At 39.8% G+C, this 27,748-nt stretch overlaps 1 protein-coding gene and 1 long non-coding RNA gene across 4 annotated transcripts in view; both read left to right on the forward strand.

The window, feature by feature from the left end:
* Positions 1–27,748, forward strand: part of pde4d (phosphodiesterase 4D, cAMP-specific) — a 181,788-nt gene that overhangs the window by 62,490 nt on the left and 91,550 nt on the right. Inside the window, exon 1 of one of the 3 annotated variants that reach the window (XM_034872669.1) lies at positions 20,535–20,920. The exons of the other annotated variants lie outside the window; for them this stretch is intronic. Coding sequence (XP_034728560.1) covers positions 20,658–20,920 — 263 coding nt within the window. The 5' untranslated portion in view covers positions 20,535–20,657. Of the gene's footprint in view, positions 1–20,534; positions 20,921–27,748 lie in introns of those variants that run through there. 3 annotated transcript variants of the gene reach the window in all.
* LOC117945273 lies at positions 2,356–6,972 on the forward strand. Its single transcript, XR_004656764.1, has 3 exons — positions 2,356–2,369; positions 6,180–6,187; positions 6,777–6,972. It is a non-coding gene; the product is annotated as an uncharacterized LOC117945273 (long non-coding RNA).

Raw genomic sequence — 27,748 nt, forward strand, 5'->3', positions numbered from 1 at the left:
GGTATAGACACAAAATGGGGAGTGCACAGCTTTGTAGAGGTTGTCCTAAGAGGGCTGGCTGAGAAGTAAAATCGTGCACACTGTCTCTAATCAAAGGGGATATTGTATAGAGATGGCACGTGATATTGAGGTGAGCTGAGGTTGCTTCATAGAGGTCATGCAGCTCTTTGCTGACGGGCAATGTAAATCAAAGCTGTGTGAATTGTAATAGTGGTTTGCTTACCAACACAGATCAATTGTGACTATTGATTGTGATAGTGTTTCTTGAGCATATAGACCTGTGTTAATTCCAGCTACAGTAAATGGATGCTGAACACGGCAATGCAGAGAGTAGTGTAGTGTACACAGTAACATGGGATACAATGACAAAAATGAACACACAGATTTAGATTTTTCTTTATCAAATGGTAGTGTATTATAGCAAACAGTAACAGGGAAATCAGTGGCATTGATATACGTGTGTGTAGGGAATATATTCCCTACACACATATATATAATATATATATATGTATATACATATATATATATATATATATATATATATATATATATATATGTAATATATTCCCTACACACATCTCTCAAAGGTGCTCATTAATGAAACTCTGGGAAACTGAGGTATATACAGATCGTAGTAAAGGAGACAAAAGGTTAAGTGTGTGTGTGTGTGTGTGTGTGTGTGTGTGTGTGTCCTCCTTCAAAACAGAAGGCGGGTTAGGCGGCAAGTCAGCCAACAAGCCTGGAAACCATAACACCAATTCTCTAGCTGAGAAGAGATCAGAGACAAAGAAAACAGCCAGCCACTCAAGCAAACACATATTCAGTAAGCAAGCTGTCAGGTGATTCACCATCTGCCAAGCACCTAGTCAGTCAGTCAGCCGGTGTCCTTCCTCACTCTGTGGAAAATGAAATAAACATTTCTTTCTGTCAGTCTTGAGTTAGATACATAAACATCTCAGAAGAGGAGCCGGTGCCATTGCTTTCAATGAACGAGCATAACCAGGGGCACCGCCCTGAATAGAGCCAAGAAACTGAACAAGTATATTTCATTGTTTTGAATCTCAGTAATGTCGGCACAGTTTAAACGGAGAACAATGAACGACAAATAACTTGTGTTTTCTCAATTGATATTAGTGGTGGGGAAAACATTCGAAAATTGTATGTATCAAGATTTTCCTGGCGACGGTTTTTAAGTTTTTTTTCCCAAGTCAGTGCATCCTTATTTTTTCCCCCCAATGATTCACCTAAATATTTTCTGTTTGTCTGGTACCGCTGACTACTAATCATATCCGTTTTTAGCCAAACAGACCAAAGCAGAAAATGCAAAAAGTACGTGCACTTCTTTACAAATTCAATAAATGTCAGACTAGCGGACATGTGATGTGCATTCTTTTTAGAAAACAATTAGTTTTTAGAAATGCCTTGTCATATATTGTCTCTTGAAGTGTATTATTCAACTTTTGTTTTTAGTAACGAAGGAAAAAAAAAGTCACAAAACTCAATACTATTGAATGGCAATAAATGACAATCGCAACACAAATCAAAGTGGCACCCATGTATTGTGAAAGAATCTAATCGGGGCAGAAGCATGTCGTCCCTGCCCTAATAGATATTGCTGAATGGCTTTAAGCAAGGCACTTAAAAGCCAAAGAAAACTGCTCAGCGACCACAAGTATAAGGCTTAGGCTGTTCAAGTATATCCAGTGTTAAGCAAATCAGAGAAATAATGAATGCAGACGCACTTGTTGAAATTTAGAAATTGCCTGGCTGAGGCTTATCTTATCCAAAACTCAAGCAGCATGCATTTGTACTTTCACTTGATCCATGCAAATTGGATTTGCTGTGTTTAATATAATCACCCAAGGCTAAAAGGAACAAAATTATGAAAGAATCAGTCAGAAACATGAGTTGGGAGACGTCCGCTAGCACAGAATAATCTCAAAAGGAGCCAAGAGCAAATCATCTGAATAAGTTATGACCCTGCCAAAACTCGCGTACTGTACATGGACGTACTAATTGGCTATACATCAGTAAGGCCTATTGAGAGATGCAATTTTTTCGAAGGGGTGAGAGACAGCTAAATGCCTGATAGCTTCACACCAGAGCAGATGAAAGCAGAGCAGAGCTCAGAGCCTTAAGTGACGCCTCAGTAACAAGCACAGAGAAGCAAGGGGGAATTTGAGCAGGCAGAAAGGGACTGTAGTGTTTATCTCCTCAACAGAGTGCGCACTCAACTTCTCCTGCCTGTCAATCTCTTGACCTTCTTCCTTTGGCTTTTCTACTTGTATTGTCTGTTACCTTTCCTTAGCCATATCTTACTCTCACTACTTTGTCATCTTTAACTTTGTTGATAACTTTTAAATGTTTTTGTATCTCTGGGTGACCTCTCAAAATTCTCTAGAGAAGGAATAGAGAGCTTTTCATACTAAGTGGTACAGCATGGTTACTCAGAGGTCTAATGAGACTATTAGTTTGTTTGCGAGAAGACCTCAAGAGGGCCCTTGGTTTGACAAGGGAGCCTCAGTGCGACAGGAGGCATATGGTAAAGAGTCAAGAGCCCTGCATGCTCCAGCTTGTGCCTTTGCAATAAGATGAGTGTGCCCTGTGATGAGTGTTGCTGCACAATTAATCAAATTTGAATCACGGTGATCACGATTTGGCTTCCTACGATCAATGATGGCTTCCTACGATCAAATTTGGTCAAGCACAATTTTAAATGCGTCATTCCGTTAATAGAATGCTCCTTTGTTGTTTTGAGCAAAGCCAATCTATTGCTTCATAAACCACTGTCTGATCATGTGAGTGGGCTGTATTTATATAGCGCTTATATATATATATATATATATATATATATATATATATATTACATAGTACAGGAACCATTCACCATTCACACACATTCATACACTGTGGCCGAGGCTGTCGTACAAGGGGCCACCTGCTCATCAGATAAACACTGACACACATTTACACTCCCATGGCGCAACATCGGGGGCAACTTAGGGTTCATTGTCTTACCCAAGGACTCTTCAACATGGGACTGCAACCCACATTGAACCAACAACCTTGGTCTACCACCGAGCCACTCAAAACCACTGAGCCCCTTCATGTGCCAATCAGACTTGTTCCCTCGACCGCGCAGCTTGGTTTCTAGATGTAGACAGTCACATCTATTTGTGTTTGGATGCCTCTCCTCTTACTCTCTGTGCAGCCCCGCCCCCATTCACTCACACACTGCTCCCTAGCGACGTGAAGAGACACAGCGCCGGTCCACACTTCTGACATCTGTCCACAGTTTTAATTGTTATAAACACAGCTGTATGTTGTTAAGCATGAGAGGCCCTCTCACCCTCTCTCTTTTAATCAGTCTGTTATTGTTGTCGAAAACAAGTTTTCTCAGAGATAACTTTTTTGAATATATCTTAGGCTATTTATTTCAGATCATTTTCATTTACGTGTATTGCAGCTGTATAATTTCAATCTGGGAAGGACACCCTGTCTTGCATTTTATTTTAATCTCAATCTTTTTTAATAAAAGAGCTTGTGAAAGGTGGCCGCTGACTTAAAACTGACCATAAAAAAAGACCTTGATCCACCTTGATACATTCCGAATAAAGGATATTGGCATCTGAAAACGCTTTGCTATCTTCTTATAGCCTTCTCCTGCTTTGTGAGCGTCAACTATTTTCAGTTTCAGTTTTCTAGAGACAACTGCTTAGAAGAACCTCTGGTGCTCATTGTTGGGGCAAGTTCAGATGAGTCTGGGCATTTAAGACCTTAAGATTGAGATCATCTGGTCTTTCCAGAAGATGATTGAGAACAATCCATGACACTGTCAGGTCTCATCTTTCCAAAGGGGGCGATGAATGCTAGAAACTCTGCAGGGTGCCCAAACTTTTGCAGACGCCATCTTTTTGTTTTCTGTTATTTTGAAAGTGTAAATGATGGAAATAAAATCAAACTTTTTGTGACATATTATACGAATGTCTAATCTGTCATTCGATGCCTTTTGGAGATTTTTCCATCTTTTCTAGGCTTTATGCACATTATACAAACTTTTACTTGAGGTGCCCAAACTTTAGAGCCCCACTGTATTAAAGGGCATGCATTTAGAAGTCATGTCATTCGCTCCCCAATGTGGAAAAAAGTACTGCAAACACTCGAAAGCAAAAGGACGAGAGCACAGCGGGTATCTACAATAATTACTTGGTGCTTGTAGATGGCTGGTGCACATCTGAGAGAAGAGATGTGCATGCAGGCACTCAGCATGTTTCCTCCTAAAGGGAGCAGCGGAGTGAAAGGGACAACAGTGGAGCAGACAAAGAGCCCCTCTTTCCCATACCACCACCACAACTATCCGGCCTAGACAGGGTCACACCAGCCATGTCCACTGGGGTCACGGGGACGATGGAGCGCAAGTTGGGAGGGAAACAAGGATGCAGGAAAAGGTGGTGGAACAGTGGGAGGTAGAGTGGATGGTGCTGTACTCCAAGGCTCTGAGGAGTCAGCGGCTAGAGCAAATCTTGTGTTGCTTTGTGGAAAAGCATATTGCACGACTACATCTACAAAGCTATCACTGCAGAGAGCATGTGTGGTTGGAATTAGATTAAAACCTCTGTTGATGTTATCATACATGGAATCCATTATAGAGGATTCTAGAAAAGTTGATGGCGCTCTATCTTGCAGTAGATAAACATTACATACTTTCTCATATTTCCCCATCAGGAAAAGCATTGAGTTTAAAGTGGATGGAAGAAAACTTGTTTTCTTCTATCTAGCCGCTTCATTCATTTTATGGATTATCTGCTCTTGACAGAAGTGTGGAGTGACTCCCTACACTTTGCAGTGTGGTCTTATTCATATTCCTCACATGCACAAACAAAAAAACAAAAATACCTCCCTACCAGAGCATGTTGGTGAGTGAAGCTGAAATAATAATACTGAGCACCGGTTGTCTTTGTTTATATGCAGATTTTAAAAATACACAAATTTCAATGGCAATACAACATGAAAAAGTCACGGTCAGACATTTAATAGGGAATAAATTGGAGCTTTGATGATAGTCAGGAACTTCCAAACACTGCACAAATTGCTCTATTATATAACATTTTGTTTACACACAAGCACATTTTAAAAGGAAACCTTAATTTTAGTTTACTCAACTGAAAATGACACAATAATGAGTCACAAATGCTGAAAACTCTGTACTTTATGCTTAATTAGCTCATGCAGGTGGTATTACTCAAATTGCAAATATAAATCTATTACTCTATTAAACAATAATGAATCTATTAGACAGGTTATGTGTTTGTAAAGTCACCTTTCCAAGTGTAGTTGACTCTGTAGAAATATTTTGGTTTCATACAATGCATATACCAAGCAAAAGTATTTATATGAAAAAGCTTTTTTTAATTAATATTATTTGGCACTGCCATATGTTACCCTAGGGTTTAGAATAATGGCAAATTTTCAAATGTGCATGCTTTAGAGTGTTGCCAGACTATCACGTTAATCATGAGGGACAACTAACTTTAGAAATGTCAGAGCTCGTTTCCACAGAGCAGAGGCAGCTCTCCTCCAGGTGATTAATTATTTGCAGACATTTAAGACAATCCCATGTGACTCTCCTTGATTGAAGTGCGTGTTTTGGGATAATTATAAGTATATTTTACAAAAAAAGTACCTAGTGTTTTCGTGATTTGTTTGTTTCCTGCTAAAACGGATGATACATGTTTTTAGAGCAACACTGCAAAATTTCATTCATTTGCAATTCAACCACTAAAGGTCTATACACTATTACTCTGTCATCTGTTTATACTATATGCTGTTTTTTAGCCTTAGAGTGTGCTTATAGAGGCACACCTGCACACCAATTCTAATATGCAACTTTGTCCTGTTTTATTTATCTGCCAAATATCAAACATGTTCTACTTAGTTAAAAAATGGTTTGTATTTTGGAAAGTTTTTTGTAAGTTAGTCTAATTGGAGCTCTTTAACTACGGTGTTCACTTTTATGCTGATGTGTCTCTGTACTGTGTTCCCAATCCCAAGGGGGACAAACTACACAACCATGTTTTGGATTTTCAAACAGTCAGGGGTCCGTTTCAGAAAGCAGGTTTAGTGAGAACTCTGACTTTGTTAACCCTGAGATGAGGGAAACTCTGGGTTTTCTGTTTCAGAAAGGGAGGTTAATCAAACCTGAGAGTCAGTTAGTATGGTAACCAAGCCTGTTAGGTTCTAACCTGGACGGGAGCAGGTTTTCTGCTCAGTCACCTATCTGACACAGCGCCATCTCGTTTCCTCATTCATTCATTCAGTCTGTATCAGGTGCATCTTGGCGTCGTTTGTTATCTGCATGAATAAAAAAACATGTTGGTTTATTAACCTAGTTAAGCACACTATAAAACGCATTTTTTCTCCAAACATGGCATTTCCTTTTGTCAACGATCCCGTTGATGAAGAAGCTGTATTACTTCGCCGGGAGTAAAACATACATTGGGGGATGATATTGAAGCCCGACGACAGATGTTTTTAATTTCCAGATAACTACTTATTTTAACGGTAGTCTTATCAGTTATGTACCCTACATAACCTTATCCGTCCTCACAACTCTAACGTCCCCCATCGTGGACATGCTCTACATCCCGGCACATTCGTCGTGTCACATTTAATTTCTTTTACCAAACTAGTTTTCCTTGCATTGATGATGCGGAGCATATTAGTAAAGCGCCGTCAGAAGAGTGAGACACAACCCAGGAAGAGCCATTAAAACAGAGTTCTACAGTATTGCAGGTGAATGATGTAAACCCTTTGAAATAAAAGATTATGAATTATTATTCTGGTAATGATGGTTCTGCAGCCTCAGAATAGGATTAGTAGGCCTAGGACCTTTTCACCCACAGGATTGCACCTAAAAGAAATAGATTATAGATTCAATACCATTTCACCGGTAATATTATACTTATGATTAAATATGAAGAACCTAATAACTAAGATAAGGACATTCTCACATTCAATAAGGGAGGAAAAACATTGGACTAAAATACTGTAACATCCTCCATGGTCCTCACCTCATTACTTTGTAGAATTTTTAATTCAGTATAATTACAGTGCCACACGACTTACACACACACAAAAAAAGCCACATGAGCATCGTCTGAATTAAAATGGCTCTATCATCCATCCAAACCTGTCAGTGAATACATTTACTCTCCTGTACTACACCAGGTTACCAAAGTACTTGGTTGTGCTTTTACAATGGAAACTTCATTGCTCAGACATTATAACTTAGGTACAGTAAGCATGCACTTTGACTAACTGGGATTCTGGTTGGAGTGCCAGTTTTGTGTATATCCCAAAATTCTAACATACAAAATAACTACACCACCCACAGTTTCAGTTTAGCTTTACTTTCTAATGAAAATAAATACATTTTCTTTCTTTTAAAATATGACCTACTGTAGTCTTGTATTGAGCCAATAATTACCTCAGCCAACAAAGTCACTTTACATTATATTGTTTGTTTTTTTAAGAACAATCATTTACATGGTTATCTTATCTGAAATTTTAATTATTAGATATTTATGTTTTCCATAAAATAACAGAAACAGCTTATTGATTCCAAACCACTGGGTTATTTCAGCATTTTTTTTTTTTAAATGGATATATTGAACTGTAAAACGAACGCAATGAAGTAGTGGATTTACATAACACAAATGAGAAATAAGAAAGAATCCCAGGGAATATTGATGCCGGTCTATTTGAATGCCCTCATTTTCTCCACTGTGATGAGATCAGCAGAAATAAAATATCTTTGAACTTTAATTTTCCCCATTTGCCTCACTTTTATTCCCATGATTTAGCAGTTCCCGCGGTCTTCCACTGTGCTCTTTGTTATGCCAGCGTGGCTTGGAAACTGTTCATGGAAGTGCTTTGCTTTGGCCGATGTCAAAACATGTACCACACCATTGCGCGGGTGTGTGAAAGATTATTATGGTTGCTTTAGAGTCAAGGTTTTCTCTCTGTGTCTCTCTGTCAGTATACTGAAGATGTAAGAGGCCCTAAGAAGCTGGTGGCTAAACTGGCCAGCAAAGCTGTGTGAGGTTTGACTCTGAATCAAAACTTAAAAGATGGATCATCACTTTGAATCCAAACATGAATAATGTGAAAGCAATCATCTACCAATTGAGTCAGTTTACTTTATTTCCAGAAAAAAATCTGATATATGATTGTCTATTGATGATTAGGGCAACCCATTCAAAATTCTATGAAAAACAGTAGGGGCTGTAACAATACACCCAACCCAGGGTTGGTTCATATCACCATTTATGACCCACGATTCAATACAAACCTCGATTCTTTTTTTTTGGGGGGGGGGGGGGGGCCTTAGTAAACATAATACAACTTTTTTTCTGCCACATGGCATTGTTTTGTCATTAACGATATCTCACTTTGCAACACAGTTATGCAACAGATACCTTAATTATTGATATTAATTGATTCCAATAATATACGGCCTTTTAGAAGGTGTTGCCAAGTACTACGGCATGTGTGAAAAGAGTTGCATGAAGCCTTTTGTGGCTGCGAGGGAGCTGCAAGAAATCAGAAATTGTTGTAAGTGATGTGACATGAGTCGCATCCCGCTCCTCATTTCTGCTTGAGGCTAGTAGCTTGAGGCTACATAAGCTGCTACTTGCATAACACACCCAAAGCGCTAACCAAAATGTCTTGAATTGCATTCTGTAATGTAGGATGTAATGTTAAATCTGTGAAGTACTCATTTAAAGTATGTAATGGCCCCATGTGCTTTATATGTGCTACTCTATGTACTCATGGCCTGTCATTAGTTTCATGGTTCTTTAAATTATCCTTTGTCCTGGTCCCAATGCAGCACTGTCTTCTGAGACTATGATGCAATTGCCACTGTTCTCAGCCTTTGTTATGATGTTTGTGTAGCGGCATACTGTAGGTATCAATTGTCTTGTGAATATTCTTCTGCAACTCCTAGGTGTTATTTTGAAAAGTGGGGATGAGAATTTATTTTCTCATTAATTATTCAGTGTCAATTCTGAGTAGTAATCCCCCTCTCATCATGCATCAGTGGCCACTCCACATCCCAGCATCATCCTCAAATTATTCCACTCTAAATGAGACATGGTATACACTCGTAACTCACTTAACAGATCATTTGGAGTGAGCATAGTCATTTTTTGGTTTACTTAAAATACTTTCTCTTGTTTCAGTGTGTTAATTGGATGTGTGCAGTCATAGCATATGATGATAAGTACTTCATTCTTTTGAAGTACACCAATGAGATGTAGAGAAGAAAAAAGGGGACACTAGCATTGTGTTCCACCAACTCTCTCTCTCCATCTATCTATCTATCTATCTATATAAAATCACAGCCAATTTATTGGAGCTACCTTTTATTTTCTTGTCTTCATCTTTCCCCTTGTCCCTTCCCCTCTTATCCTCTCTTCCTTGTCCCTGTGGTCATTTGTATTCATCCACCTCCATTTGCTGTCACCCTGCGTCACATACAGCCTGCTTTGAACTCCTCTCGCTTGGAGAGCTGCTCCCCTCGTTTTCCTCCCTTACTCTCCTCCGTCCCCTTGTTCTACGTCTCCCCTAACCATTTCCTCTCATCATGGCAGGCTATGTGCATGTCAGGGTGAAGCTCAATAAATACCCATTGCCATGCTCAAAAATAAATGCAACTGAACATAAGGCGGATACACAAAGGCTGCTATTCAACAGCATGCACGCTCGCATGCACACATTTAATCAAACGTTACCGTGGAGTATTATTATGGATCCTGGCCAGGGTCTACATTACTTTTTTCACTGGCAGTGAATCCAATAATAACTTTAGACTCCCTGAAGTTTTAACTTACTGGGTCATTATTCAGTCTTGACGCACACTGGCTACGACTCATAATGCTTTGAGAATTGCAGTGCATATATATATATATATATATATATATATATATATATATATATATATAAGCTCCATTATTTTTCCTCTCTCCTGGTTCTGTTAAAATTGTTTTTGTAAAGTAATTTGAGCCACTGGGCCTAGTGTTGGATGCCAGATATTTAAAATGCTTTTGCTGGCTTTAGAAAGCATCCGCTCACTTTATTCCACAATGATGAATGTAAAATCACAAGACATAGCTTGTTTAGGGCCCATAGGCAGAAGGAACCTAAGTACCAATCTGATCTTTGAATCCACACATCAAAAACTGTAACATTTGCTGCCTATTATTTACACAGCTCTCCCACAGCCACCTTGTCTGTTGTAATTCCTCTTTTTGCCGTGTTTACTTTAGGATTCTTTTTTAATAGTGGGGCAGGTCTGTCCAAACAACAACCCCCGTGGGGTGGCCGCCACGGCTAAATCAACATAGAGGATAACACAATTTTGTAGGGGCCAGAGTGAGTCTGTGTGTGTGTGTGTTTGTGTGTGCTTTTAGGCCAGGAGGGGAGAGAATGTGACCTGTGACCATCAGTGAGAGGGACGAAATGTTACCACAGTCCCTGTCAGGGTCACTATAACAGCTGTGCTAGCCAACTAACTGTCCGTGAGACGACCTCACTGTGGCTGAGAGACCTGTACCGGTGTGTTTGAAGGGGTTTTGTTTTGATGATATACTTACAGTACATGCAGGTTTAGCTTACTTCAGTTTTCAGCTCTCTGTAGTGAGCCAGCGCCTTGTTATTTGTGATGTTGAGCAGCAATGCAGAACCAGTGTTCACTCAGTGTTTTTGTTGTTGTTGTTTTTTAGAGGAATGGACTGGCTCTATTTTGCATTCACACGGCTGGCTGCACTCACCACGGGCAGTGAGTCATCTGAAGCGATTGCTCCTTAAATGTTAAGACGACATTTAAAGAAATGACACTGCTCTAAAGGAGGAAAACACTTCTCAACGGCACTGCGTGCTCAGGGTAGAAATGGCCGTTGATATAACTAAGATGCTGAGAAAGTGGCAATAGCTCAGTCCGTTGGGCGTTGGGTTGGGAACTGGAGGGGCGTGGTTCAAGTCCACATGAGGATCAAAGTATGGTGGTGGACTGTAGAGGTGCCAGTTCACCTCCTGCACACTGCCAAGGTGCCTCTGAGCAAGGCACCAGACCCCCAATTGCTTGGGGCGCTTTTCCATAGGCAGCCCCCTCACTCTGACATCTCTTCATTTCGTGCATGTATGAATGGGATGTGTGTAATAACAACAGTGTAGATTGTAATTTCCCCATGTGGGACTAATGAAGATACATTATTATTATTATTAAAAATGTTAGCTGAAGTGACCCCACATGGCCTAAGATGGAGATGATAAAGTGGCTATCATATCAAAGACTAACAAAGGTGTAATTGCATAAAGAGTATCTTCACTGTCAGCCTGAGCAGGTTAGGAAGCTTGTAGTCATAGTCTGCATCTTACTGACAACTTTCTGTTCACTAGAAAACATTTCTACAAAAATGCTGCCATCTATTGGTCGACTACAATACTTTCTCTCTGTGCTTGATGATGGATTCTCCACCAGCGGTAAATTTCATTTTGATCATTGCCATCATATGTGGCCCTTTAACTGATTATGTAGAAATAACCACTAAAGGCACTTTTAGATATATATAGTCCAAGATATGGACATAGTGTCGATAATCACAGTGTCAGTGTGTATAAAGAGTGTGTGATGGCTAGAATTGACATTTGTACAATGTCAAATATCAAATATTACACTATTTGTAATAGAAACAAGCATGTAATAGTATTAGTTTAACCTAAATGTATAATTGTTATTATTTTATAGAGTGCAAAAACTAACAGCAGCAGCAATGTAGTAGCATTGTGTATGCAAATGTAGTAGCATTGTGTATGTGTACCAAATAGTTGGGGATGCCTTCAAATTAATTAGTTTTTGTAGAAAATGTACATGCACATTTTGAGCAGCTGTGGAAACAGGATGTCCCCTGGTGGGTACCTTCTGACTTCTTTGTTGTGTGTTTAAATAGGCTTTGTCTATATTCTTGCTCCAATGTGGCAAAAATGGTGTGTAAGCAGGCTGTAATCAACTAAATGAGAAGGGGATTGTTTTGTTGATTGTGTGTGAAAAATTGATTTACTAATACATATGCATGAACATTCACCAATTTCAGATGTTTTGCTTAAAACATCGTACACAATCCATTTTTTTTTTACAAATGTACAATGATTTTGTAATGCAAATGCCTCCACATAAAGCATGATTAACTGATAATGAAGAACCTTTTTAAATGGCGATCTGTGCACCCGAGTGAGTTAAAGCGTATTAGTTCTATTAGTTCTCCAGTCAGAACACTGAGGTCAACAAATCAGCTGCTCTTGGGTGTCCCAAGATCGAAGCTAAAAAATAAGGGTGAAAGAGCCTTTGCAGTGGGTGCCCCCATCCTATGGAACAACCTCCCCTTGCATGATAAAGCTGCACAGACCCTCCAAACGTAGCTTTTGACCTTTGTTAATCTGGTTTCTGATGTTTTAAAGTGCTGTTGTGTTGTTTCCCTGTGATTCACTTTGGTTGTAGTAATTTGTAATGTGTAATTTTTACACTTGTTTGTCATTTAGGTATTTGACATTGACCCTGTTCAGCACTTTGGTCAACTGTTGTTTTTAAATGTGGTACGGAAATAAAATTGACATTGACATAGTTCAGCACTATTTTCTTTCTATCTGCTGCACCATTTTAACATTTGTGGTTAGGTTATCATTCGATTTCGTCCAAATGTTCATGTTCATATGATCTGATGATATCAACCTAATCAGGAATACCACGCAGCAGGGTCACTGGGTCAAGGCATATATTAAATGTCAATGTCAAAAAGCACAATATAAGAAGAAAACAAAGAGAAAACACACATTTATTACCATTTATAACCCCTGTACATATTTCCTGGATCTGCCACTGAACCTCACAGTGGTAGAAAATGTCCACTTGAGGGTGGCAGAGCTGCATTATGATTTTGGATGCTTGTGTTAGTAATATAATGGCTATTAAAGACTCCTTAGGGTCTACATTGAACTGTAGAGAAACCGTCATTTAAGTCACCCTTTCAATGTCTCTCTTTAACTGCCTGCGACCCTGTCCTCCCACTAAATATTATTTCAATAGTATCTCAGCACTGTCCCCTCACCATTATGTCTGCTAGAACATTGCATTTATGTAAGTGGTAACTATAGCAACAGGTACATGTAATAAATCTTAGTCATCATAGACATCCTTTGGACAAAAACATGAAATTAAGTGCATTGATTTGATAGTCAAGTATCACACAACGAACCCCTTTGCCAATAACAACCCAGACTCCAGACTGTGCTCTTTGAGGTGACGGCATGCTGTGTACTGCCAAAAGAGAGGCATCCAATCTGTGAAGAAGATTAAACTATGTTTTGCAAGGGGATTGTGGGCAATGAGCTCAGATTTTCACACAGATGATGTGATATTTAAGAGGACAGTGTTCCCCTCTCATTTTCCATACAAGGTTTTGTTTTACAAAGAAGGGAAATGGGAAAACTAGAGTCATAACCGAATTATGGGGATTAGGGTTAATACATAAACAACTAAATACTCTGCTCTTTAGTTAGAAGATGCGTTATCTGCTGACCAAATTTTACCTACATAGGCTTAAACAATGTGCAAAGCTTATCATCAATACATACACAGAATTCTACATTTGTGAAACCTAGTTTTTGTTAAGACACTCTGAGAGGTGTTGACTCATCGAAAGTATTTTTTTGGAGGACTATTACAGGTCACTGTCAGATGTTAATGGTTTTGTGTCCACTCCCTGTTTATTAAAGAAAGTGGGGAAAGTCTGGGCTCCTCATCACTTTCTGTTTATAATTCCATTGATAGTGTCACATTTCTTTGCTGAAGACAACAAAAAACACAAATTCTGCACTTTTGATTTAGCAATCACCAAACAAATTCTTTTAGTTATCATAAAGAAAAATTCATAATAATAAACAACATAACATTAGGCTTGTACTAGGTGCATGTTGCTCTTTCATTTGTGTTCTTAGTGCATGCCAGTGTTGTGTTGGGGTGTGGGTCTGTTTGAGCATCTGCATCCTAGTCTATAATAATAAGGTCTGGATATACTACAGTTTTTCCTTGCAGATTGCCTCCCCCTTTCTTGCTGTTGTTCCTCCAGCCTTTAGTTCAGCCTAATCCACTTCCATCCATGTTGCCCGTGGTAACCAGGTGGAAATGCCCATGGTCATCATGTGCAGCAATAGGGAGGGGTTGAGGGAAACGTTTAACAAAGAAAAGAAGAAGAAAAAAAACAGGCAGTAAGACATGTAGCATAAGAGAGGAAAGGAAAGCTAGAAGTATAAGAGAGGAGTGACAGTAATGATGCATGTTCATTTGAGAGAAACATATATAAAACATTTGCTCAAAGAGTGACATACATCTTCTTTGACTTTTGTGAAGTGATGATTAATTGCATGCTGTCAAATGAAGGCCAACAGCTCTCATAACTGTGATGACTGAATGTCTGACTGACTGACACAGCTTGCCTCTGGCTGTTGCATTTTGACAAGCCAAAGGCATGAGACTCAGCCGAGTCTCAATAACTCGGATTTGGTCAAAATAAAACCCTAATTCACAGAGTTAGTTTTGGAAATATGCTGGCTCTGCATGGCGTGCTTTCTCTCTCTCTCTCGCTCTCTCGCTCTCTCTCTCTCTCTCTCTCTCTCTCTCTCTCTCTCTCTCTGCCGTTGCTCGCCTTGTTGTGTTACTGGGTTAGCTTGCTGAACAAGAGTCTGCCACTGAGTAGTCTTAGTAACCAGACCTATGTCCACATGTTGTTTTAGCGCTGTACCAGCGACTTTTTACCTGTTCTTCAGAGGCAAACCATTAAATTATCAAAAGAAAATCAGCAAAACAAGGCCCAAATACACCTCCCCCCAAAAAAAATCAGTGTCATTAACTAAGCTAGATCAGAGAGTATTCAATTAAGTACCCGGAAGTTTGGTGTTGTGTGCTCTAAATAATCTGGCATTCAATTAACACACAGTTATAAGCATATTATTTAAGCAGTTTCACATTTTTGTTTTCCCATCCTGTATACATTCAAATATTTGTTCTTTTATTTATTCCTATTTTCATTATTTCATGTATATTCTATGTATGTATATTTTTCCTAGTATCTCATTCATATTTATATTCTGTGTTGTGCGACTGATTTACGTGTGCTGCTGTAACACCGTATTTTCCCATTTTTCTCGGGATAAATAAATATCTATCTATCTATGTATCTATCTATCTATCTATCTATCTATCTATCTATCTATCTATCTATCTATAATTTTATTTGAATGAAAACTTAACTCCTGACATTTGTTCCCTGTGTTCTTCACCACTGTTTTGGAAAAACGAATAACAGGAGAAAAGCCAACCAGCTAAATAAAAATGAATGTAGACATTTGAGGGATTCCGTCCCGCTGACGGGACCGTTTTCTCCACTTAAGAGAAAACGTTTTCTTCACTCATAAATTGCAAGCATTAAATTTTCATAAACACGCTAATGCATCACACCATTTGAAAGCTTAAAGTCTCATGATTTGATTAAGCCCACAAAGAAAGCATAAGATTACTTATAGCGGTTATCATCCAGTTATAAAGTAAAGAAATACAGAAAGACACTGCGCCGCTAGTGTCTAAAGTCGAGTGTGCATCCAAACCTTTTTCCTCGTGTCTTCATTCACAGCGCTGAAAGATCTCCAAAAACTTTTTTTTACTACATCGCCAACAATCCAAGGAATTAGAATATCCAAGCTTTTTTATCAAAACGAGCTGGTCCCCTCACAAACTTGGAGTTTCTGGCCGAGTTTCAACGTAAAGAAAGCTAAACAGTTGATCATTTGTGGGTTTTTATTGCTTCTCTCTTCTCCCCCGGGTCTGCTACAGTGTTACTCAGCACACCGACGGATTCTCTGGCGTCAGCAGATTCCAATGCACTTTGTTGCCGGCCAATCCATCTAGTGTAACCCGAAATGGCTCTAATAGAAGCTATTCATGTTGCAGAGTTCAGGGAGGACCAACGTGGGAAAGATTGACATCTATTCCTTCCAGTTAAAACTAGATGTTATAAAACCAGCCCACTGTTTAGCCAATAAGAAGACAAATTGATTGATACCAAACTTGACCAGAAAATTTAAACCCTGTGATGGCTGCAGCTGTGTCAAAGCGAAAATCAGACCTTAGTTATTGCATTTCACCATTTCATCAATTTATAATTACTTATTTCTAAAAATGTATGTACACAGTTATTTCAAGTATGTGTGTGATTGATGTGGATGTGTTTTTGAATTGGCTTTTTTCTTTGGAATTTTCAATAAGAAATAAGAAAAACGCACAGGCATATCTGTAGAGATAACTTCATAAAATATCTCTAGTCTTTTTCTTCTGGAATTTTTCTGTATTAAGTTGATACATGTGGCTGTGGTACTAGTTTTGTATGTAGCAAAAAATTTGTTTTTATTAATTTGCAGATGCTTTACTTGGACGGAAATAGAAATTCTCGATTCTAACCTCTGTAGCTGTGTGACAGTAAGGCCTAGAATCACACTGACACTTGGAACAAAAAATAGAGAGTGTTAACTTCCCGATGACCTCAGGCACATCCCAGAGGGCCAAAGTATATGGGAACTTTATCCTTTTTTTTGGTAAAACATTTAGGCGAGAAAAGCATGTATTTTCAAGTGTCTCTCATTAGTGCTCTGTGGTGCATTTAATTTATGCTGCTATGCGGATTTTGAAGTAACTGATAAATATTCTAAAGTTCCTTCAAATACTTAAATAATCTTTAAAGAAGAGAACTTTAAAATGTTACATTATATAATGGAATTTGGTTTGGAGGTAGAATGGGTTAGCACTATGTTCCAACTTTCCACTTCTGGGATTGTTCAGGTGGCGCCGGAACATCCTGCAGGATGTCCCTCATTTCAGCCGGATGTCCGTTACCTTCCGCTTTCTTTGTGATGGCATGTTAAACGCCTGTCAATTTTTGAGGACTGCGGTTAACAGCTCCTCAGATCTCTGCAGGGTAAATCCAGACAGCTAGCTAGACTATCTGTCCAATCTGAGTTTTCTGTTGCACAACTAAAACATCCTTTGAAAGTACACATGTTCCACCAAAACAAGTTCCTTCCAGAGGCTATTTTGCAGAGCATTTTATGCATGACTGACCAATCATACTGCAGCATCGGACAACTCTAACCAGGGTGTGACAACTTTGCAGCTCTGCTCCATAGACGCTCATTTAATCATTTAAGATTTGCTACATTCTTGACTGGTTTTGTGGATTCAAAGCTAGACGTGGTTAAACTTTGTGCCAGTGTACAATATTGATTTTGGTTAGAAGAAGGATGTAAACACCTGTGGAGCTAACATTAGCAGAGTACGGTACATCATTAACTAGCACTATGCTATGCTAGCAACTGAAGGTAACGTTAATGTATACACTTTCTGCTTTTGCTTTTTTAATGAATGTAACAAGGATAGCATACCCTGCTTTTACAGTGACAGTTGTCACTGCAACGCGGGCAGTACGTGTCGATGAACAGGCTGGAGCTCCCACCCGCTTACCACCACCTGTTGTTGCTGCTGAGTCAGTTTGACATCTCAGAGATCCTTCAAATGCATATTGTAGACCCTTCTGTCTGCTTCTCTTTTAAATTGCTTTTCAGTTTTTTCCAAAGTTTGATCATATTTCTCAGGGGAATGCAGTTAGTTATGTGTGCACCATGCTAGCTGCAACGGCTTGCCTGAGTAGCAGAGGTTAACATCAAATGGGCGGGGCCTAAAGGGATATTTCACCGCTAGAAAGATTTATCTATTTTATCTGGGTCAATGTAGTACAAATGTAAATTTCTTTTTAGAAGTTTGCGCCTTCTAGACCAAGAAAAGCCATGAAATGCGTTTTTGGCTCATGTGGATGAATGACAACAACTCCCAGGATGCACTTACTTTGCTTCCCAACGAGGCCACTCCCAAGCCACGTCTACAGGTTACAGAGGCGGTCAAGTCGAGTGGGTTTTATTGTCATTTCATCCACATAAGAAAAAAAGTTTCACCATTGCTCAAGTGGTGTTACACATCTAAAATATAGAAAAGCAACATTTTGTAAAAACAACATTTTAGAACATATAAAAATGACATATGAGACGGGCTACATTTAGTGCACCCACATTATAGACATAAAGTGCAATTACTACTTAAAGTAGATCATTTAAGACAGACAAGGGACAGGATACACAACAGACAACAAAAAACAGGGCATAAGTAGACTTGTAACAGAGCACTGATTGCTATAAGATAGGTTCACCGTCTTTGGAGCTCTCTGATAGCTCTGTAATGTTCAGCCAACGCATTGGTAGCATTAGCGCTTGGTGGGTTGAAACCCGGAGTATAAACACAGCCGAGAATTTGCGTGGATTGTAGAACGGTCAGCATTTAACAGTCACAAAAGTCACAAAGTTTTCTGCATGTTCTCCAATCTGTACCAGTCTCCCGGTGTTACACGTGCGGCAGTTTGAATGCAAATAATTGCAAGGTTGCTGTTCTGAAATAATCTTTGCCAGACAAACATTTTACATTCTACTGCAGCAGCTGATCCAGCCGCATTTGCATTGCGCCTTGTACCGGTAGCCACGGCCATCGGATTTGCACACCAGATCTTCAAAATCCCTTCTGCTATAGACTCTTCAAAATGTCTGCCATCGTGGTGAGCCTACTAAACCATTGATGGTTCCTTGACAATGTATTCTGATTATTCACTATTTATTTAGGGCCACCAACAGGTTGACACTTTTGGTTGAAATTCAAATGTATGGCCACCTGCAAAACTAATTCCCAGCTGCCCCAGCTGAACTGTTTAGCATAATGAAATATTCTAACATGCTAAACTAAAATGGTGAGCATTAACTTTAGGCTATACTTGATAAACATGTTCACATTGTCATTGTGAGCATGTTGCAAAGCTGCCGTTAGCAGTTAGGTCACATCAGCACCGTGCCCCTGCTGTGTAGAGCAGAGTTAGCGTGGCTATAAGTCTAGTTTCCATAAATCTCAGGAATGTGAACTGTAACCAGAGCAGATCCCTGATTAAGTTCTATTCTTTATTTTTACGTTTTTTGTTACTGCATATCTGGAATGCCTTGATGGGGAGCAGCTTACTATACAGCTTCATAAGTACCACCTACTAGTTTGAGTAGATCATTGACAACAGCCAAAGATAAATTAATAATTCTTTTAATTATATATTATTGCATTTGTGTTGGGATGATTCAGCGATGAGAAGAAATGCTTAAAACGTGAAAAGACAAATGAGGGAAAACGCTAGGGGGTAGCCAATGAGATTCATCAGATAAGTGTTTCTTATATATATATTCACCCTTGTTTGAACTAACACAATGAAAGGGTGTGGCAGAGGCTAGGGGCAAGATGACGCTGATTGCATAAAACTCCTAGTTTTTCCTGCATACTGTGGAAATGTTGGTCAAATGCGAATGTAAATTTGGACACATGCACACATATACACATGGCATAATTTTATGGTATGTCCCCTCAGGCTGAGATTGGATTTGGGCTTACTCAAAAACTGATGGGTACTTTAGTGCGGTCTGCTGCATCGACAAATGTGCCTTCACAGATGGGTGCAAGCATGCGTATATCATTTTTACAGTGTTACTCAAGCTTACCATATCTCTCCTCATACCTCCCTGTTTTTCTCCTCTTTATTGTGACACACACACACACACACACACACACACACACACACACACACACACACACACACACACACACACACACACACACACACACACACACAAAGGATCAGTAGCTTATAAACTGGCTGCAGTCACTCTCTCTGTGTGGTAAGAGGAAGGAAGGGTAAATTGCTGCGACTGGATGCAACAGAACTCGACCAAGCTTTACTGGATTGAGTCTTGCTGGGCTGTTTTTTTTGCAAGGGTGAGCCAACACAGGTTTCCTTTTGGCTTTTACCAGACACAGATGGGCTTTTCTGGGCTGGAAAAGACTGAATTAGTTTAGCTGAACTCTCGCTGGGCTCAATTCCACTTACTGTGTTGAGTCTGCCTGCAGGCCTGGGGGAGACAGGGCTGGAATAGACGGAATTCCCTTATTTATTTATTTATATATATGTTTTTGCATCCCGCCCTCCCTCTTTCCTTCTTCCATCCTCCCTTCATCATCTCCCTTGCACTTTCACAGCAGACATCCAGTATTGCAGAGCAGACAAAGGCAGCATCCCTCAGTGCTTCTGTTCATCTGCTGGCTCCTTAAAAGACGGAAAAGGAGAAAAAGCGCAGGGATTTTTTTGTCTCTTTTTTTCATTCTCTGCATTTGTACAGAGGAAGCTGGCGGTGTAAGGAATTTTCAGCCAAGCCTTTCAATTAATCATCCGGAGGATTTTTGGATGTGTATTCTTTCCTTTTCTTTTCTGCTACATTTTAATCTCCTACATTTTAAGGAAACCTTTGGACTCTGGCAAAGAAGAAGCATATAATAGTGTTTGTATTGCTTTTTTTCTGTACCTTGGCTGCCTTTGCTGTTCATTCATTTGGCCGGTGTTGGTGGTGAAGCCGGGGCAGGCATGGCCCAGCAGGCAGGCATGGGGGTGACCCACCAGGACACCCTGGCAGTGCCCCCCATGCCCAAACACTCCGGCTTGAATGAGGACCTGGTAAAAATCCTGCGGGAGAACCTGCTGCAGCCAGAGAGGCAAAGAGGACACCGGCGGTCGCCCTCCTCCATCTCCCCCCGGCTCTCCCCCCGCAACTCGCCGCGACTGCTTCGCCGCATGCTGCTCAACAATAACACCCATAAACAGAGGCGCTTCACTGTCGCACACACATGGTGAGACTCAGATGGACAGATAGTGACGGGAAGATTCATAGCTATTTTCACTGGTGTGTGTTGGTGAATGGGGAGCTGCATAGGTTTACAAAGTGCATATGTGTTTGTCTTTGTCAGACATGTGGTGTAAACCGCACCCTGGCAAACTTTCAAGGTCGGGACCGTGTTTGTTGAGCCCTGTGTGCGAGGGAGGTGCCTGTGTGATAAGCCATTTGAGCAATCAAACTTTGTTTGCGGTTTAACTTGAATGCTTTCCCCTCACAGAGAAATAGCAGGAGGGTGCGTGAGCAAATCTTTCTTGTAGGTAATGCATGTCAAATCTCCATGGAGACCCTCTTCTCACCTAGATTATGAGTTTCTCTCTGGCTCTTCCTCTGTGGCAAGCTTAACCTCCATTTCTGTCCCCCGTGTGTGTGTCTGTCACCCAGTCGTACTCTTTCTACCGCCCCCTACCTTCCCCCTTCCCACGCTTTCTCTCCTTTTACCTTTGTTTGATATACATCACAATATTTGAAGAGACATACCCCAACGCTGTCTGTCATGTAGGGAGAGTAGGAAGCCATTCATTGCTATATTTCTACCATCCTGCTGTGGTTTTCTCTCCACACCTGCTTGCCTGCAGTTTTTGACTATTAATTAGTATTCTATTCCTGGCTGTCTATCAGCCTCAGTTGCACTCGCCCACGCCTCAGCCCCTCCCTTCGCCTCCTATCTATTCCCCATTCACTCTCCCCCTTATGTACTTCTTGCCTCTTCCCCACTCACTTTCTCTCTCCCCTTTAACCGATTCAGTTTTATTCTCCTCCACCCCCGCTGCCCAGCATTCTCATCTCCATCTCCATTTTTTATGTGTCATATTTCTTCCCCTTCCCTCTCCATATTTCCCCTGCCCCTTCTCTCTCTTCCTCTGCATTGTTTTGTGTCCCACTACCTTTACTCACAATCTCTCCAATTACACACCTCCCTTCTGGTCTCTGCAACGTCTCATCATGTAATTCAAAAATTCACATATTCTCACGCATAAATTCACATATCAGAGATACTTTACTCTTTTTCTTCTCATTTCTCCTCTTAATTTCCCCCTCTGCATCTGCCTTAAGGTGTTTTCTATCTCAGTGTTTGATCACATTCAGTTGCTTCAAGTTTTTTATATTCTGCACTTTCAGGCTCACTATCTCCATTTTTAATCCCCCTTTTTTCCTGTTTTCTTTCATCTTTCTTCTACTCTTTTGCATATGAATACATACATATTGTATCATCTCTCCTAGCTGCTTCTTTTCTTTTCCCTTCCACTTCTTACATCTGATGGTGCTAATAGCTTAGGGAGATAATGGCTCCTATAGCTTTTTGCTATTTTAGAGGCTGCTTCCTGTGTGTCTGTATAATTTAAATTTTATGAATTAATTATCTGTGTGCAAAATTATACTCTGTGTGGTGGTTGTTAATTCAGCGTATGCAATTTCACACACCACCACCATCATTCTCCATGTGCCACTTTAAGCAGAAAGCTATTTCAGAGTCTCACAGTTCTATATTAGGAAGCAGACACACTTTCATTCTTGGAATGGATTTTCCCTGTTCTGTTTTGACGCTCAGCCTTGTCAGCCGCTTGACGGTGGGGCAAGTGAGCCTGATTTTCAAGAACGTCCCACTTGTTAGATATCTGCAACTGATGAAAACAGCAGGGGTGAAAAGAGCAAGTAGCACTGGTGGCATGATGGTGCATTCATTATAGATAAGAAAAAAGAGCAAATGTTGGCTTATATGAAATGCTGCTCAGCATATTTTGTCACTCACTATGCGCCTGGAGGGAGCCTTTTGGTCATTCTTTTAGGTGGGAATACATTTTGAATTGTCTTCAGCTACTGTTTTAGTATCAATCCTTCACACTTTCTTTGAGATCTTCTAGTTGTCGCATGGATTTCCAAGAATCTTCTATTATAAGTACATCTGAGTTGCTTTCTCACACCCTTCAAAAAAGTAGCCCAATCAGAGCTAGAAACCACGGTGAAAACAAGCCCAATTTTGAAAAATTCTATTTTGGTTCTATCATCTCCAGACAATCTCAAGTCAATTTTAGCCAAACGGCTGGAACCTGAGCCACGCCTCAGCAACATTGTTGTGCTGAGCTTCATATATGGTAGTAAACATGTATTGAAATATTCTTTGTGATAATACATTTGTATTCTTTAATCTTTTCTTTTCCAAATTGCAAGACCGACAAAATTTATTCTGCGATCAAGTATTGTATAGATTTTCTCCAGGACGTAGAAAGCTCCGCAGTCTAATTAATGCATCCATATGCAGCAACATCCTAATACAGAGCTACTCTGAAAATGCTGTCCCAGAATTGTTTCAGAATAAATCATATAAAAAATAGGGTTTTTGTTAGTTTAGTAGCAAAATGAAGTTTGTGGCACATAACAGTAACCTGTCAGGCTGTGGCTCCACCCTTTTTAAGTAGGACAATTTTAAGGGATTTCTTGATTAAAAATCTTCTCTCTAAAAATAAAGTCACCATTACGGGCCGGCTACATTGCATTCGTAACGCATGCAGAGCGGACACTGCACTTCCACTTTAATCACTGAAATTGGCTACACCGGACACGGGAGCAGTGCAGCGATGCGTATGAGCCACGGAGATCCACTCTACACGTGTAAAAATAGCACAGTCTTCTATTTATATTTTTTACGTGAAGTGTGTGTGGTCCGTTTACACAGAAATGGATCATAAAGTGTCCGAAAACTACCGAAATAGGAAAGGACTCAATGACTGTCAATGATCGTGTTGGCAGTTTAATTCGGAGAGTTTCTGTTTTCATTTCTGGTTTCCCTCACCTGCGTCCTCTGATAACAGCTGACAGTAGATTGACGTTTTGACAGCGCTGTACCTGCTCCCAAAAACTGAAGAAACAACAACAATCCAAAGCAAAAGCTCACCGTTTCGCTTGTGACTCACACAATCCTACTCCATGTATTCGCAGCAGGTGTAGCCAGTTAAACGATGCATTCTGCGACACATACACTCCGTGAACGGTCCGCATACATTACGCGTTGAATGTAGCCTAAGCCTTAGACTTTAAATGTAAATTTGAAATGTCAGTGTTTGATACTGTTTGGCCTTCACCTGAATCTGCTGTGGAAAACATCTCAACACGTAAAATAGATAGACGGAATGCATTTGCTTTCACGTGTCTGAGGATTTGGACGTTACATGTGTACTTTGGTAGACACTGGTCTTTGCATCATGACTGTTTGGGTGGAGTAAGAGTAGGAAAAGACAGTGATAAGAAAAAACAATGACCACTTAATTACTGTATAACTGCTTGGTCATGTACCTGTGTTGTTTCAGTGGCAGACAGACTATCAGACAGAGATAAAGAGTGTGGCAGGTTTGGATAAAAATTGCTGTGCTTTTGTTTGTCATTTGTGTGAGCAAGGACGCTGGAGAGACAATTTGTAAGAGAGACACCATCCCATGACTGTTAGCAGAAGGGAGGTTGACAACTGCAGTGCAATTTGCTCCAATCACCTCTTCATAGTTTTACAGCTGCAGGGAATCACAGGGCCACTGTACTGTAAATCTGGTGACATACACAGCCCTCAGTGGCTCCACTCCACACTTCATTAACAAGACAATCCTTCTCTATGGACACATTGGCCTGATGTACTGCTTCACTGTCCTTACCGGCACAACACCGTGCACGCCATACACAAATTGTTTTAAAATCACTTTGAGAATACTGTAGAGAAAGCATCGCAAATGCTGATTAGCTTCTCTGAATGAATTTGATTGGCTGCATTTATTTACAAAGACATAAAGAAGGTACTTCTGGGAATTTTAATGAAAAGGAAGGATTTTCTGACTTCAGTGCAAAAGGGTTTGGTCTCATTTTACTGCAAACTTCTAACTCCAAACAGTCCCAACTGTTGACAAAATGGGAAAATGGTATGATGGGATTTAAAAAAGCTGTAACTATTTGACTGGGACTTATTTTGTCTGAGAGGATTTTAAGTAGAGTGTGGTGGTTGTTATTCAATTCAGTATCATTACAACCTATGCTGCAGCACTACCTCCAACAGCAGTAGAAGCATTAGTGTGGCCTTTTGTATGGAAATAAAAAGGGTATCTGCAAAACTGGGTGTGTTGACAACAGACTCAAGACTCAGTATTACATTTAGCCTTGCTATCAAGGTAAATGTTTAGGATTTGAGTTTTTTCTTTTACACGTTAGCAGTGCAATAGTCAATTTGAGAGGGACAGGAGTGCATGGTTGTGATATGTACACAACAGTTGCTAATATTTCCCTTACATGCGATGTACGTATATGTGACTTTTTACTTGCATGATCAACTGTCTTTCATATATATTGACACATAATCATTGCCAGCACACTGCTGGCTGACTCAAGTGTCAGACAGACCAACACTCACAACTTAGTGTTTGCATTCTCTCGACCAGAATAACTCTGTTGATATCCTGTTTTTAACTTCCCTTCTCAATAACCCTGAGGTATTTTTTAATGATTTTGCACAAGAGCGTCTTATGCTGCATTGCAACATTGCAAGTGTCTCTTTATGTAACAGGAAAGGGATTTCAGCGAGGGGAGATCAGGTGGATTTGATTGGTGGTGCTGATGCCAGTGCTTCTTCTCTGGCTGAGTCGTCCGACTAGGGCACTTTGGCGGGGATGGCTGGAGTTTTGTGGACATGATGGATTGATGGATAGCTGGGCGAATGATTGATGATGGGTGAATGAATGCAGGAAGGGTGGGATGGAAGGAAAGAGCCATGGCACAAGAGAGGGAGAGTGTAGGAGTAGAGGACCTCAAGCTAAACACAGAAATTTTGGAAAATCCAACCTTTTAAGGACACCACTTTTCTTTGTGAATGAATAAAGTATTGTAAATAAGTATATGCCTTTCCTTATAAAAATACAGGGGGCATAAGTATACACACCTCAATGTTAAATTTTATTTCCAAATGCCAAGGGAACTTAATCAGGATGCATAGTATCCTGGATCCATGAAATAACTGGCCTTTAAAAATAAAAATGTGTTTGTCTTTATGGGAATTTAACATAGGGCTGTGTATACTTCTGCCCCCTGCATTTTTAAGTAAGAACATTTATTTATTTCCAATACATTATTCATTCACAAAGAAAATTGGTGTCCTTGGTGTAATTGTTTTGAATTAAGGCATCAAAATCAATTTCCAAAAGATGTTTTTTTATTCCCCATTTTAATCAACTTTAGCATGAGTGTGTAAACTTATTCAAGCCACTGTACATGTGATGTGACTCTTGGTTGGATGTGATTGGAATTTGACATGTGCTTTAAAAAATAAAAGAATTAGTTTGACAGAGAGTTGAGGAGGTCACTGCTCTTGACCAAGAGATAGGCCGGGACACAATCTCTCATAAAACCACAACTTTAAATTTTTACACTTTTTGTATAGATTAAAACTAACGAGATATAACATCCAGGCCAATTCTGATTTTTATTGAGTTTGACATGCCAATACCGAATTCTTTCCAATTTCATTTTTTCTAACCACTATACAGCACACACAAATATGAGATAATAGCTAACGTCAGCGGTAGCTAGCATGGGTGCATTAAGAGAACAGTAAGACTGTACGTAGCTTTTAAGCCTGGATAACGTTACTACAGACATAGTAATCACATCTCATTGGTTCTCTTAAAACATCCATTGTTTATTTTGATAAGCATTACTTATTAATACATGCCAAAGTGAAGTGTTCGAATGAACATTGTTGTTGACTGTTAATGTCAATGACTGCAGGCTAGCCTTAATAGCTAGCACTAGCTAGTATCTAGCTAGTAGCACGACAGAATGATTACATCTCCGTGGTTGTTTAAATGTATCCATTGTTTATTTAGATAAGTGTCACACATACCATGGATGTATTAAGAGAACAAACTATTGTTGTACTTGTAAGAGACACAACAGAGAAGCTTATGTACCCGCATGTTGCTACCGGTTGCTACCACAACACAAACTGTTGCTAGTGCGGCATAAAATCGGACCGACGGACCTGCCGGTTGCCGGTCACGGCCAATCCCGTGAAAATCAGCGAATTCCCGATAAATTGAAAACAGATTGCATGTAAAAGTAAGTGGCGCTGATAAAGGGAAGGTGGTGTGATTAAAAGCAGCAGAGTCAACAGGTTTAGGTAAACAGTGTACACCTGACCAATATTTGATAAGGTTAAGTAATGGAACTCAAATCATAGACTGTATAATCAGTCTATAGTATTAATAGAAGATAATATTGTGGAAGAGTGAATATAACACTATACTATACTATACTAAAGTTTTTTTATCTAAAATTATTTGATCAAACTATTAACAAATTTGATAAACGATTGATGTTTGTAATTTCTTTTTTTTTGGACTGTTGTTCGGATAAAAATGTAAGTAAGTTCAGCATGTCACCCTGGCAAATTTATGTATGTTAAAACGGTTATTTTTGCCATTTTTAAACAGTATTTTTAGTTTCAGCGCTAATCAATAGGAGAGTAAACAATGGAGGCAAACAAAAGCTGATTTTCCTCACATTAGTTGAAAACTATTTAGTTTGCAAGAGCAGTGCATATGTGTTGAATTAATAAGTCACACAGTTGTGTAACAAAACGCCCTTCAGCAGACTGTCAGTGCCTTGATGTGAAGGTGTGAAGGTTTGTCCATCGATGCGTTTCCCCCTTTCAATCAAAGCCCTCTTACAGCCACTGGCGTTTTTCCACTGCTGGTAACAGCTTGCCTCGGCTCGCCTCGGCCCGCCTCGGCTCGCCTCGGCCCATTATACT

This window comes from Etheostoma cragini, chromosome 5, assembly GCF_013103735.1.
Source record: "Etheostoma cragini isolate CJK2018 chromosome 5, CSU_Ecrag_1.0, whole genome shotgun sequence".
NCBI lineage: Eukaryota > Metazoa > Chordata > Actinopteri > Perciformes > Percidae > Etheostoma > Etheostoma cragini.